The 12,752-nt window shown below is 41.5% G+C and overlaps 1 protein-coding gene across 1 annotated transcript; it reads left to right on the top strand.

Annotated features, from left to right (window-relative positions):
* Nucleotides 1–1,366: 1,366 nt before the first annotated feature.
* Nucleotides 1,367–12,408, top strand: LOC117303499 (sec1 family domain-containing protein 2-like). The gene is made up of 16 exons (XM_033787723.1): nt 1,367–1,425; nt 2,292–2,554; nt 3,469–3,546; nt 3,927–4,088; nt 4,568–4,708; nt 4,959–5,036; nt 5,185–5,316; nt 5,848–6,023; nt 6,229–6,334; nt 8,091–8,218; nt 8,929–9,135; nt 9,263–9,423; nt 9,698–9,800; nt 9,971–10,126; nt 10,727–10,859; nt 11,417–12,408. Exons 2-16 carry the CDS (start codon nt 2,372–2,374, stop codon nt 11,504–11,506), a joined length of 2,034 nt encoding a protein of 677 aa, XP_033643614.1. The 5' UTR covers nt 1,367–1,425; nt 2,292–2,371; the 3' UTR covers nt 11,507–12,408.
* The last annotated feature ends 344 nt before the right edge of the window (nt 12,409–12,752 follow it).

The raw sequence follows: 12,752 nt of genomic DNA, 5'->3' as shown, positions 1-12,752 counted from the left end.
CGATGTGAAAAAGATCCAGCAGATGGAGCAAACTCTAACAAATCCATTGATATATAATCCAGAAGACAAATCCCCAGCAGGGCACAGTTAAGACAAAACTAGCACAGATAAGATAGGTGCACTTCTAATTCATTGACAGGAAGAAAACACTGTGGTTAACTCAACTGTGAATGAAACTCAACTGTGAATGCGGAAATGAATGTTTCATTTGATTGATTGATGTCTCGATATTTTTTTTTTTTTTTTTTTTTTTTGCTACACCATCAGATCATCGTATATCTTCAGAACAACTACTCTCAAAGGAGCGGTCAGTCAGTTTTCAAAGACTGTTTTTTCTTCTTGACGTCGTAATTAAATTGAAAAAACAAGTTCAGATGGCCACGGTTATACGCTTGGGTTTGCTGTGTTTTGAATTGAACCAGCCTGTGGCCCCATTGCAAGGTTGCTATAATCATAATAGAAAGGTCCTTTCTCTATGCTATAATAGACCTCACTCGTTAAAGGCACTGATGGACACTGTTGATAATTACTCAAAATAATTGTTAGCATAAAAACCTCCTATGTAAACGAGCAATAGAGGTCTGCTAATAGTATAACAGGCCCGAAGCCCTTTTTTAGACAGCTGAAAGTATACAATTTGTTTCTTCTTCTTTCACTATTCTCTTGCAAATAGGCCTATCGATGACCAATTTTCACAGGTTTGTTATCAAAAATTAGTCTTTGACAAAATGCCAAGGTGTCCAGTGCCTTCAAGCTATACGGAAGTCAAGTCCGGTTAATTGCCGGAGGAGTAGGGGTAGATGAACGTGATTTCCTCCCGTCGGAGCTGTGCCTGAAGTACGCAAAAGGGGGACGGGTCACTGACCCGTTTTCACCCCTCGCATAATAGTCGTAACTCCCGGTGCATCGTCATCTTAGATGGATGGTCCGGAATCAGTCATAAAGGTTTTAACCTAACTTCATTACTGCTTCTGCCCTTGTCACTAGTTATTTACATCTTCGACTTGTTGACAACGTGTGCCTGCCAAGAAGTTTCTTTAATGCCTAATTTGTTTTTGTTGCTTACGTCATGAAGAAAAAAGTTATATTAAATTTACAAAATGCATCCAATCCACGTCAACCCCAGGATAAGTTTAGATTTAGTTTTTAGTTTTTGCTTTAAAAAATCATCACTCAAAACAATGAGTTATTTACGAAGTAATTTACCTTGAATTTACGTGTTCGTCTTGTACTTTAAATCTGTTTTGTTGACAAACGTATGGCATATCAGGGACACCATACAAAATTGTTTTCAGCCAGCAACCTATAGTCGGGTCCCCTGCTGCTAATGGGCTTGCTGTCTTTATTGATCATGTTCGGGGAACTAGACCGGCCAACATGGCAGCCTCCAGAACGTAAATTTTGACAGCGATTGACATTATTTTGGTGAGAATTAATCTAGTTTTCCTAGCACGAAATGTCTTGCTGAGATAACCAATCAATAGTTTTAGTAATTGTTTGTACATCTGGGAGACTAACTTTCCCGATCCCATCCCTAAAAACATATAACCGTTATTTTAATCATGAAAGAAAACAAACTCCTGTGCTGTTGCACAAATTTGTGTGCTTTCAGATGCCTAGCCTAAAAAAAGGATTCCGGCCTGAAGTCTTTTAAAATTTGATGAGTTAGAAATAACCTTTTGAAAAGACTGTTACTCCAAATTGTTACTTTAGTCGAGGCAGCCATTTCTCTTAATGTTTTATCTCGCCACCATTATTTGTAACTTACAAATAATTACAAAAAAAAAGGAATATCTTATTTTAGGTTAATTACTTATTAATATTTAGACCCAGTGACTGGGGCGCAAGATTCTTTTTTTCGAAATTATGACATTATCGGCTAGATAACCGATAATGTCAAAATTCCTTTTTTCGAAATTTTGACATTATCGGCTAGGATGACCGATAATGTCAAAATTTCGAAAAAAGGAATCTAGCGCCCCAGGGCGCTGTACTATATTTTTCGAAATTGTCATTATCGGTCGTACTACTAGTACACTACTACTAAATTTCTAAAAAAAGAGCACAGCCCCCCAGTAGTGACTGGGTCCAGTAAATGAGATACTATTTTATTATTTTATATACAGATACAGGACAGGATACGGACAGTTTTTCCACCATCACCAATACTAGTGTCCAGTGCCTTGAGAATTTGTTTTTAATAATAGTATTTGAATGCAATGCTCTTCCAAAAACCCAATGACGTTTCATAAATTTTCTGATATAAAATGTACATACCTTTCATTTTGCAGACAATGTAACAACAGACATCGAGAACACGCTTCTAAACTTGTAACAAAAAAAGGAAAAAACAACAGTAACAGTTTTAAAAATGTCAGGGTCAAGGAGCATCACTGCCTGTTCCAGATCAGGCTGGGAGTCGATCTGTCAACATGTAGGGAAGGCAGTCGTCTTTATTGACAACTCCATGGTGGAATGTCTACACTGGTGTGGAGGAGCAGGAATGCTTCTCAAAGGTGGGGCTGTTAACATCAAGGAATTCTCATCATTTGAGGTATGTTTCAGGCCTGGAATTTCATCTTTGAAAAGGGCAAGGCCATTTTCATTTTGAAAAGGGCACTTCCATTTGAAGTCAACAGGAAATTTTTGAAGAGGCACCAAGGCCAAGACCAGGGCAGGGGCAACAGAAGCTGTGGATTCTGTGGCCTGTGTGTAATTTCAGGCCTGGGGTCGATTTCACAAATCAACAAAATTCATCGCAAGACAAATTGTCAGTATTACCACGGTGATTTGTATTGTGACATCACACTTTACTAAGCAACTACAATTGATATGCAGTTAAGATCAATCTTGGCTTTTTGTGAAAGCGACCCCTGGTGTTTGAAAGCAAGCAGCCAACACTGGTAAACTAGTGAGGTCAAAGACTGGTATAAGAACGTTGCATACTGATCGAAAGATTCAGAACCAAGACTACTAAAACAAAGATTTACACATGATTAAACTTCACTTGATTAAATACTCCTACCCCAGTTTTAAAGGCAGTGGACGCTATTGGTAACTGTCAAAGACTAGCCTTCACAGTTGGTGTATCTCAACATAAGCATAAAATAACAAACCTGTGAAAATTTGAGCACAATCGGCCATCGAACTTGCGAGACAATAATGAAAGAAAAAAACACCATTGACACACGAAGTTGTGTGCGTTTAGATGGTTGATTTAAAAACCTAAAAAGTTCTAAATCTGAGGTCTCGAAATCAAATTCATGGAAAATTACGTCTTTCTCTAAAACTATGGCACTTCAGAGGGAGCCGTTTCTCACAATGTTTTATACCATCAACCTCTCCCCATTACTCGTCACCAAGTAAGGTTTTATGGCAATAATAATTTTGAGTAATTACCAATAGTGTCCACTGCCTTTAAATCCTACTAACCGAAGAATTGTTTTCCATCTTTCTTTTTCTTCACAGAGTGGTACACAAGAAGAGAGGAAGGCTGTGTTCATTGTTAGTGGAGTTCTCAAAGATACTGTGGAAGAAATAATCAAGGTGGGCTTATTATAATTGGGCCATGTTGTAGGATGGCCGAGTGGTTAAGAGCATCGAATTCAAGTTGTGGTGGTAAAGTCATCGGAATGTGGGTTCGAATCCTGGTCGTGACACTTGTGTCCTTGAGCAAGATACTTTACTGTAATTGCTTGTCTTCACCCAGGAGTATAAATGGGTACCTGCGAGGTTGATATTGTGTATGAAAAAGCCTTTCGAGCGCTACAGTTCCCCAGGTTGTATACTCCCCCAGGGAGCTACTAAGAAAGGTAAAACTGTAAAGGAATGTTATTGGCCCAATGATTCTTCATTATTATTTTTATTATTATTATTATTAATGAGGAGTTTGTATCTTTTAACAATATTGTACCTTTTGTCATCAGGACGTTGTTCGCTCCAGTCAGTTTCAGTACTGTATCGTCATCACTGCTGTTCCTCAGTCATTACATGTGCATCTTATGACGGAGGGGCCAGGTGAAGGCAGCACGGATGGCGCCCTCTTTGCCCAGTTTGAGAACAAGCTCAGAAAGTGGATGGGTGGTCCGGTAAGTGTAGAAAACACTGCTATATATTTGCAAAGTGCTAACTACAGTAACGATGCAACAGCGATGTAGTTTGGCATGAGAAGGTGAAGTTTTAACTCCAGAGCAGAATATCTCACCATGATTTGAGTGTTGATGCACTATAGTGGAAAAGGGAGGGTTAAGGGTGAAAGGTTAAGGGGTATCAAACCCAGGTGTTCAAACAAATTTAAACCGTATAAAGTTATGGTACATATCTTCACCAAATTGGGGTATTGTTTGAAAGAAATTGAACACTGAAAAATAAACATTTGGTCACATGGTTTTGTGCATTTCATATCTAATCCGTTCAAATGAAATATCCAAATAGAAAATCAACTGTTGAGAGACAACATTCTCTTACATAACAATGGAGCAGTAAAGACATTTTTCTCTGATTCCACATTCATTTACAGTTTATTATAAAATATTCTTACCAAATTTGCGATGATTTTTTGTTGCAGATCGCGGAGGCTGAGGTTCATCACATTCCAGTGTTTGCCGCCCCCGTGTGCCCAAATTTATTTGTCACACCGACCTACAGCTCACTCTTCCCATTATTGACCTCTGACCTGGTCAAAGTTCAAGAAGGCAGAGAACACAGGGTAAGTACAAGTGTACCTCATTTGAGGATCCAAGACAAAGCCTTTGTGACTAATGTGGAAGTCACGACTAATGGTTGCTTAATGGCCGAGTTGCGACTACCATTTTTCGACTAACCGGATTATCGTGCCGGCACGGCTATTACAAAAATAGTCAGACTACCTGCTTGGTGACCGAAGTGTGTTGATCAGTTCATTATGATAATGTTGTTTTTGTTTACTTGTTTTTTACCTGGACTGAACTTATGTACAGGGAGAGAAGAAATCGGCTGATAAATTTGATGATATTGAGCTTCACATGTTACCATGGGAACTTCAAACTCAAATCAAGGTAAGTTTTTTTTTTTTATTATCCTGAAGAAAACAAAATATCAAAGCAAATTGCTGCTTTTATTGAAATTATGTTCTTTATAGCCACTTTTTGAAATATGCCAAGTTCTTTGTAAAAGAAACTATATTTTTTGGGTAATGTTTTACAGATGTTTGTGTCGAGCCTGAGTGGTTTTTGTGAGCAGCTACAAGTCAGTGAGGATGTGTATGCAGTCGGTCACACTAGCCGGATAGTAGCCTCTGAACTTGCTGGCCTACCCTCGGCCAAGGCCAGAAGAAAGGTAGGGAATTTTTTCATTTACCATGTCTATTATTCATCAAGGCCCGGTTTCATAAATTAATTCTATATTTAAGCACGAAAATGTGCTAAGCACAGACAAGTATTGCTTAATAGAAACAGGTTACCAGTCAAAAGTACATTAAGTTTTTGATGTTGTGACTGGTGCCCAACTCAATTGTTTGCATCTAAAGCAAAGAAAATCGGGCCCAAGTATTTGTAACCAAGCCAAACCCAAATTGTGATTAACCACCTGTGCAAGACAATGCCATGCAAACTAAACCTGTACAAAGATTTCATGTCTTTTACCTGAGTTAAAATTGTCAGCAAAATAAGTAGTTCGGAGCACCACGGCACCTTAGGGCTGTAAACTGCTCAGGGAGTTGAGAAAGATTACAGGAATGTTGTTGACCCAATGAAGAGGGCACTTATGGAATGTGCAATTATACGTTAATTTTTTGTGCTAACATCCTGATGTGGTAGGTATATAATAAATGGCTTCCAATCTATGGTTTCTTTGTGCTAACATCCTTAGGCTGCACAGCATAGAGCATCTGTCTTACTGGTCGATCGGACGTTAGATCTTGTAGGAGCCTCAAGCCACCTCAACAGAGAAACTCTGGCAGATAAGCTCTTTTCATTTCTCAATCGTTTGCCGGGTCACAGTGCCGACGTTGCAGTTGACATGGCAGATGTATACTCCCTAGGAGGGTAAGGAGAAACATTTGAGCTTTAAGGCACTGGACACTATTAGTATCTACTCAAAATAATTGTTAGCATAACAACTTTTACTTGGTAACAAGTAATGGAGAGCTGTTGATAGTATAAAACATTGTGAGAAACGGCTCCCTCTGAATCAACAAAAAGTAAACACAAATTATATACCAAATAATTATGCATAAGTAATTCTTGACAGGAATCGTCAGAGCTCGTTGGAAGTGATTTATCCGGGTTGTCTGGCTCACCCCACGGATTCCACATCATCTTCTGTCTTATATACCCTCATCACAACAAAACACAAGGTAAATAGCCCTGTTCACACTGTATCTCAAATCCCCAAGGAGAGATGCCCCAGTAGTTTTAACCCCACAGTTTAACCCCAACGCACTTTCACACTGTGTCCCTATTACATAGATATAGATAAATATAAACGTTTCTTCAATGTTGCAAATAGTGTATAATACAGAGTAATATAGACAAAATTAATGTAAATATAAAATATATTAAAAGGTGAAACTTTGAACAAAAGGCAACATCTAGGTCCGGGGAGAAGCACAGCTTTTGTTCCCCAGCCTATGAACAGACAGACCGAAAAACAGACAGACATTAAAAAAACAGGACAAAACTAACAGGACAAAACTAACAGGTGTGAGACAGAAAATAAAGCCGTTACAATTTCTACATACAAAAATAACACTATTTATAATTTTCCACAGGGTAAGAGTTTTACCGCTTACCCCTACTCCAGAGTAGGGGTGCTGGAGTAGGGGTTGCTACTCCAGAGTAGGGGTGCTGGAGTAGGGGTGGCTACTCCAGAGTAGGGGTGCTGGAGTAGGGGTGGCTACTCCAGAGTAGGGGTGCTGGGGTAGGGGTGGCTACTCCAGAGTAGGGGTGCTGGGGTAGGGGTTGCTACTCCAGAGTAGGGGTGCTGTAGTAGGGGTGGCTACTCCAGAGTAGGGGTGCTGGAGTAGGGGTGGCTACTCCAGAGTAGGGGTGCTGGAGTAGGGGTGGCTACTCCAGAGTAGGGGTGCTGGAGTAGGGGTGGCTACTCCAGAGTAGGGGTGCTGGGGTAGGGGTGGCTACTCCAGAGTAGGGGTGCTGGGGTAGGGGTTGCTACTCCAGAGTAGGGGTGCTGTAGTAGGGGTGGCTACTCCAGAGTAGGGGTGCTGGAGTAGGGGTGGCTACTCCAGAGTAGGGGTGCTGGAGTAGGGGTGGCTACTCCAGAGTAGGGGTGCTGGAGTAGGGGTGGCTAATCCAGAGTAGGGGTGCTGGAGTAGGGGTTGCTACTCCAGAGTAGGGGTGCTGGAGTAGGGGTGGCTACTCCAGAGTAGGGGTGCTGGAGTAGGGGTGGCTACTCCAGAGTAGGGGTGCTGGAGTAGGGGTGGCTACTCCAGAGTAGGGGTGCTGGAGTAGGGGTTGCTACTCCAGAGTAGGGGTGCTGGAGTAGGGGTGGCTACTCCAGAGTAGGGGTGCTGGAGTAGGGGTGGCTACTCCAGAGTAGGGGTGCTGGAGTAGGGGTGGCTACTCCAGAGTAGGGGTGCTGGAGTAGGGGTGGCTACTCCAGAGTAGGGGTGCTGGAGTAGGGGTGGCTACTCCAGAGTAGGGGTGCTGGAGTAGGGGTGGCTACTCCAGAGTAGGGGTGCTGGAGTAGGGGTGGCTACTCCAGAGTAGGGGTGCTGGAGTAGGGGTGGCTACTCCAGAGTAGGGGTGCTGGGGTAGGGGTGGCTACTCCAGAGTAGGGGTGCTGGGGTAGGGGTGGCTACTCCAGAGTAGGGGTGCTGGAGTAGGGGTGGCTACTCCAGAGTAGGGGTGCTGGAGTAGGGGTGGCTACTCCAGAGTAGGGGTGCTGGAGTAGGGGTGGCTACTCCAGAGTAGGGGTGCTGGAGTAGGGGTGGCTACTCCCCAGGGTATACCTTTTTGCGAGGGTAGATCAGGGGTAAACAGATCCAAGTGTGACCTGGCCCTTTCATTGGAAGGGTACCAAAACAATCCTTTATCCCCGGTGCAGAAATTGACATCTATTGAATGTTATCATGTTCTTTTTTTTGTTGGTCCAAGGAAAGTTTAATGGACGTGAATAGACAACTGGTTGATTGCATCTCTAAGGAGAAACTACCCCTTAAAATGGGCGTGAAAATAGGAAGAGTGGGACCTGAAATTCTGCAGACTCACCTACAACTGTTCAAGTAAGTTCTCTTTAAAGGCAGTGGACACTATTGGTAATTTTTAAAGACTAGCCTTCACAGTTGGTGTATCTCAACATAGGCATAAAATAACAAACCTGTGAAAATTTGAGCTAGATTGGTCGTCGGAGCTGCGAGATAACAGTTATCTTTCATAGTTATTAACTATGAAAGAAAAAATGCCCTTGTCACACGAAGTTGTGTGCATTTAGATGGTTGATTTAGAGACCTCAAGTTCTAAATCTGAGGTCTCAAAATCAAATTCGTGGAAAATTACTTCTTTCTCGAAAATTATGGCACTCTCACAATGTTTTATACCATCAACCTCTCCCCATTACTCGTCACCAAGAAAGGTTTTATGCTAATAATAATTTTGACTAATTACCAACAGTGTCCACTGCCTTTAATTCTTTTAAGACTAAAATTACCAGGGCTACCTACTAAAGAGCTGCCTATTAAGCACAAATAGATTCTAAGCACAACAAAACTATGCTTACCATTATAAGGTTACCAGCCAAACTACCATGTTACATGTACCATTTGCGACTGGTGTCCTGCCCATTGCTGCTTGGCAGAAAATTGCTGTTAAGCTCTATGAAGGTGAACCCAATGGGTGTGTGTAGATTTTATTCTTAAACCCTTGTGCATTGTTTCTTGTATTGTGATTTCTTCTTTTTGGAGAGAAATAAAGTTTCTTTCGTCTTATGTCTTAGGGACAAACCAGACGCTTTGCGCAGGAACACGGGGCTGTTGCAGATAGCGTCGGCCTGCGTAGAGGCTCTGAAGCACCCAGACCAGGGTGAGTGGGATCGTGCCCTCAGTGCTGAGAAGCTTTTCATACAGGCCATGGGAGAGGAAAATGGCACACCAACCCTCGACCAAATCTTAACCATCTTAGAGAAAGGGCAGACAGAGCAATTGTGAGTTGCACTTTCAACAAATCTTTTTATCAGCAAAGTAAATTTCACAATTGAAATTCCTCTACTTTAATTCAGTTCAATTCAAATACTAACACTTCATAACTTGCTTTTGATTCCTCTTTAAAAGGCCACATAGCCTGGATATCATACTCCTGTTACTCATCTTTGCGTACTCCCTGGCTGGAGATGACAGCGTAAACTTTGACCTCGATGAAAGGAGCTTGAAGAATCTGTTAGTACAGGCTATCTTATCTGAGCAGGAGCCGTCTGATGTCCTGACTTCTTTCAGTAAGTCATAATTGTTCTATCCATATTTAACCTTTGACACCATACCCGTGAACATCTCTTTCCATTTTTGAGAGAATGTGGGAATTTGTTTTCATAAAAAACAGTCTGATATAAAATGTACCTGTGCAATACGCTTTACATAAGCTTCCAGTAGCGCATAAGACAGAGCCTGAAATTGGGCCCACTTAGCTTTTGCATGGGGAGAACACTGTGTCACATTTTCTAATGGGTCTAAACAACACATAATCACCCACGTTGTTTTCTTATCGTGTAGCCGGAGAGAAACGAATGGACGACTCTGTTAGGGACGCAGTTAATCGACTCTTCGTCAAATTGAGATCCGTTGGGAGAGCCAGGGATCATCTGCAACAATTCAGGTAACCATCTTAAAAAAGCTACGGTGTTAGTAATGTTAAGCAGAAAATAGTGTCAAGCAAACTTGTCATGGCCCGACTCTATGACTTGCCATCACAAAGGAAAATGTTATCTGTCTTTTGCATGCTGTGATAAGATGTAAACATAATATTCTGTTTGTATTTTTCACTAGGTCCATCTTTGATCATGGCAGTATGGTTGCCCCAGCCTCGTACAACCCCTTCTTCAAACAACTCCTTGACAATATTTTCAGTTCAACCAAACCAGACTTACCTGATGTTGAGTATAAGTCAACGGGTCTCCGAGATCTAATCAAGACTGGGTTCAGGTATATATCTCATTCTGAAAGAATAATTACTGCTGTACCTCATACATGTTCATGATCGAGAGCGGAATTCTTTTTGGTCCATTCACCATCATGCATGGTGGCATGGTTGGTATGTGCGTAAAGCGCTCGCCTCTCACCAAGGTGACCCCGGTTCGATTCCCGGCCGGGGCCATATGTGAGTTGAGTTGTGCGTTGGTTCTCTGCTGTGCCACAAGGGTTTTCCAGACCATCCGGTTTTCCTCCCTCGGGAAAATCAAACACTTTCGATCTTGGCTGTGCTCCTAGTGGTCATAATGGGTTGATGTGGCTGGCAGCCAAAGGCGCCCTTGCATGCCTGCCTCTCGAACACGTTGTAGCCGCGTCCTTCGCAATTCAGCTCTAAGCTGAGAGTAAGGATGATTAGCCCCCCAAATTATTATTATGCACCAAATGTTTTTTCTAAGGTTTTTTTGACCATTTTGTAATTTTGACTGTACTGGGTTGCTTCATTACACAACCCATAGGACTTTAGTGACTAATTATGTCCCATTCTTTAGGACTAAGCAACTATGATTTTAAGTGGTACTAATGACATTGATCTCGTTTGTTGTTTCTTTGTAGGTTCTTTGTGAATGTGAGTAAACCACGCCCAAGTGACCATCCCCTGTTAATCTTCTTCGTCTTGGGCGGGGTCACCTGCTCTGAGTTCAAGATGATCAAAGAAACAGTGGCTGCTCATTCTCCAAATACACAGGTAGGGAAAATTATCACTCAACCCTCCTACTGTTTTACCTTTTACAGCAATCTCTCATAAGGGCAGTGGACACTACTGGTGGTTACTCAAAATAATTGTTAGCATAAAGACTTACTTGGTAACTTGCAATGAAGAGCTGTTGATAGTATAACATAACATTGTGAGAAACGGCTCCCACTGAAGAAACATAGTTTTCGAAAAAGAAGTAATTTTTCACTAAAATGTTTGAAGTTGATTTCGAGACCTCAGAATTAGATTTTGAGGTCTCGAAATCAAGCATTGACCGCACACAACTTTGTGTGACAAGGGTGTTTTTTCTTTCACTGTTATCTCGCAACTTCGATGACCAATTGAGCTAAAATTGTCACAGATTTGTAATTTCATGCATATGTTGAGATACACTAAGTGAGAAGACTGGTCTTTGACAATTACCAATAGTGTCCAGTGTCTTTAACAGCTTTATGAAATTGGGCTTTGGTAAGTCTGCTACCACCTAGTGTTCCAAAAGTCTCGCCGTACAGTTTATTTTTCAATCTCCGTGTCCATATTTTGAACAGGTTGTCGTGGGAAGCACATGTGTTCTGAAACCAACAGACGTCTTGAACTTGCTACTGTGTCAAAACAATTTACAGCCAGGGACGACGTGACATTGAAACGCACACCATCGTCAGAAACGTACATCTTAATCAGCGCTGTGAATTCAGGGTTTTGGTACTTTTTGTCTGACGACACAAAACCCAACGTCCACAGGTTTACATTAAACTCACACTGTTTGAAGATAGAAAGCTTCCCTTAATATATTACTAGCTGAGATGCTGTAGTTTTTCGAGAGATGAGTAAAACAACGTCACAAGAATAACTATTGTCTTCGGAGACATATGTTATTACAAACTGGTAAATTATATTAGATACATCTTCATTCACAGTGAGTAGGGATTCATGTCATAGTTAAAAACTTAATCTACAAGACGTATCAACTAAACCCTTCAACCGAATGAGGTGGTCTCATCCTGTCTTGAGCATGTATGCTCTAGACAGTGGCATAACCATAACCAGACATTTACATTGGAAGGGGGGGGGGAAGCAAGGGCAAAGACATAATTTGGTTGTGGGGAGGCTTTTTTAAGGAAAGGTATACATGTGGTAATCCCCCCTAAAATTAATTACAGTAATTTATTGTTCACTCAAAGTTTCTGAACAATTATTAAAAAGTTAAGATTTCAGAAGTTTTGGGACCCCTAGTATTTTAATCCTTCAAGAAAAATTCTTTACCAATTAAATGCTGTTTATCACTGCATCGTATCAACTAGATGTGTAAATAAATATATATTGGGATATGATTCCAGATAAATGAATCGTCTTAATTTGGTTTGATTTCACTGTTGGAATTTAGCATCTCAAAAATAGTGTATATAACTATTGTATTTCAGGGAAATATTCGAATATACAGTATACAGTGCTAAAACACATCTGTATATATATATGGGTACGACCCCCATTGATACTCATTATCCCTGATGCAAACTGAACATCTATTAAATCGTTGCAGTACTCGCTGCCAAAACATAGGATTTGAACTGCCTCTAGCTACAGGGCAATCTCGGTGGTAGTTGGTAAGACACTGCTCTAGAATTGCAAGGGTCTTGGGTTCGAATCCCACCCGAGTAACATGCCTGTGATTTTCTTTTCCACAGAGCTCGGGAAAGTATAGTCTTGGTGCAAGACGTCCCTGTTTTGTATTTCCACAAATTTCCGCCGCCCATAGAGGGCGCTATCACTCCACTAACCGCTATCACCCACGAACCGCTATCACAGGCCGCCCATAGAGGGCGCTATCACTCCACCAACCGCTATCACCCACGAACCACTATTGGTGGAGTGATAGCGCCCTCT

This window comes from Asterias rubens, chromosome 19 (assembly GCF_902459465.1).
Source record: "Asterias rubens chromosome 19, eAstRub1.3, whole genome shotgun sequence".
Classification (NCBI taxonomy): domain Eukaryota; kingdom Metazoa; phylum Echinodermata; class Asteroidea; order Forcipulatida; family Asteriidae; genus Asterias; species Asterias rubens.
The sequence above is the reverse complement of the archived record's forward strand: the minus strand, read 5'-3'. Positions and strand labels throughout refer to the sequence as shown.

What these genes read in the sequence shown, in the direction of transcription:
- LOC117303499 (XM_033787723.1), top strand. Translation starts at nt 2,372, where the DNA reads ATGTCAGGGTCAAGGAGCATCACTGCCTGTTCCAGATCAGGCTGGGAG. An exon ending in ACTCACCTACAACTGTTCAA is followed by an intron (nt 8,219 to 8,928) that starts GTAAGTTCTCTT and finishes CTTATGTCTTAG; the next exon opens with GGACAAACCAGACGCTTTGC. An exon ending in CTAATCAAGACTGGGTTCAG is followed by an intron (nt 10,127 to 10,726) that starts GTATATATCTCA and finishes GTTTCTTTGTAG; the next exon opens with GTTCTTTGTGAATGTGAGTA.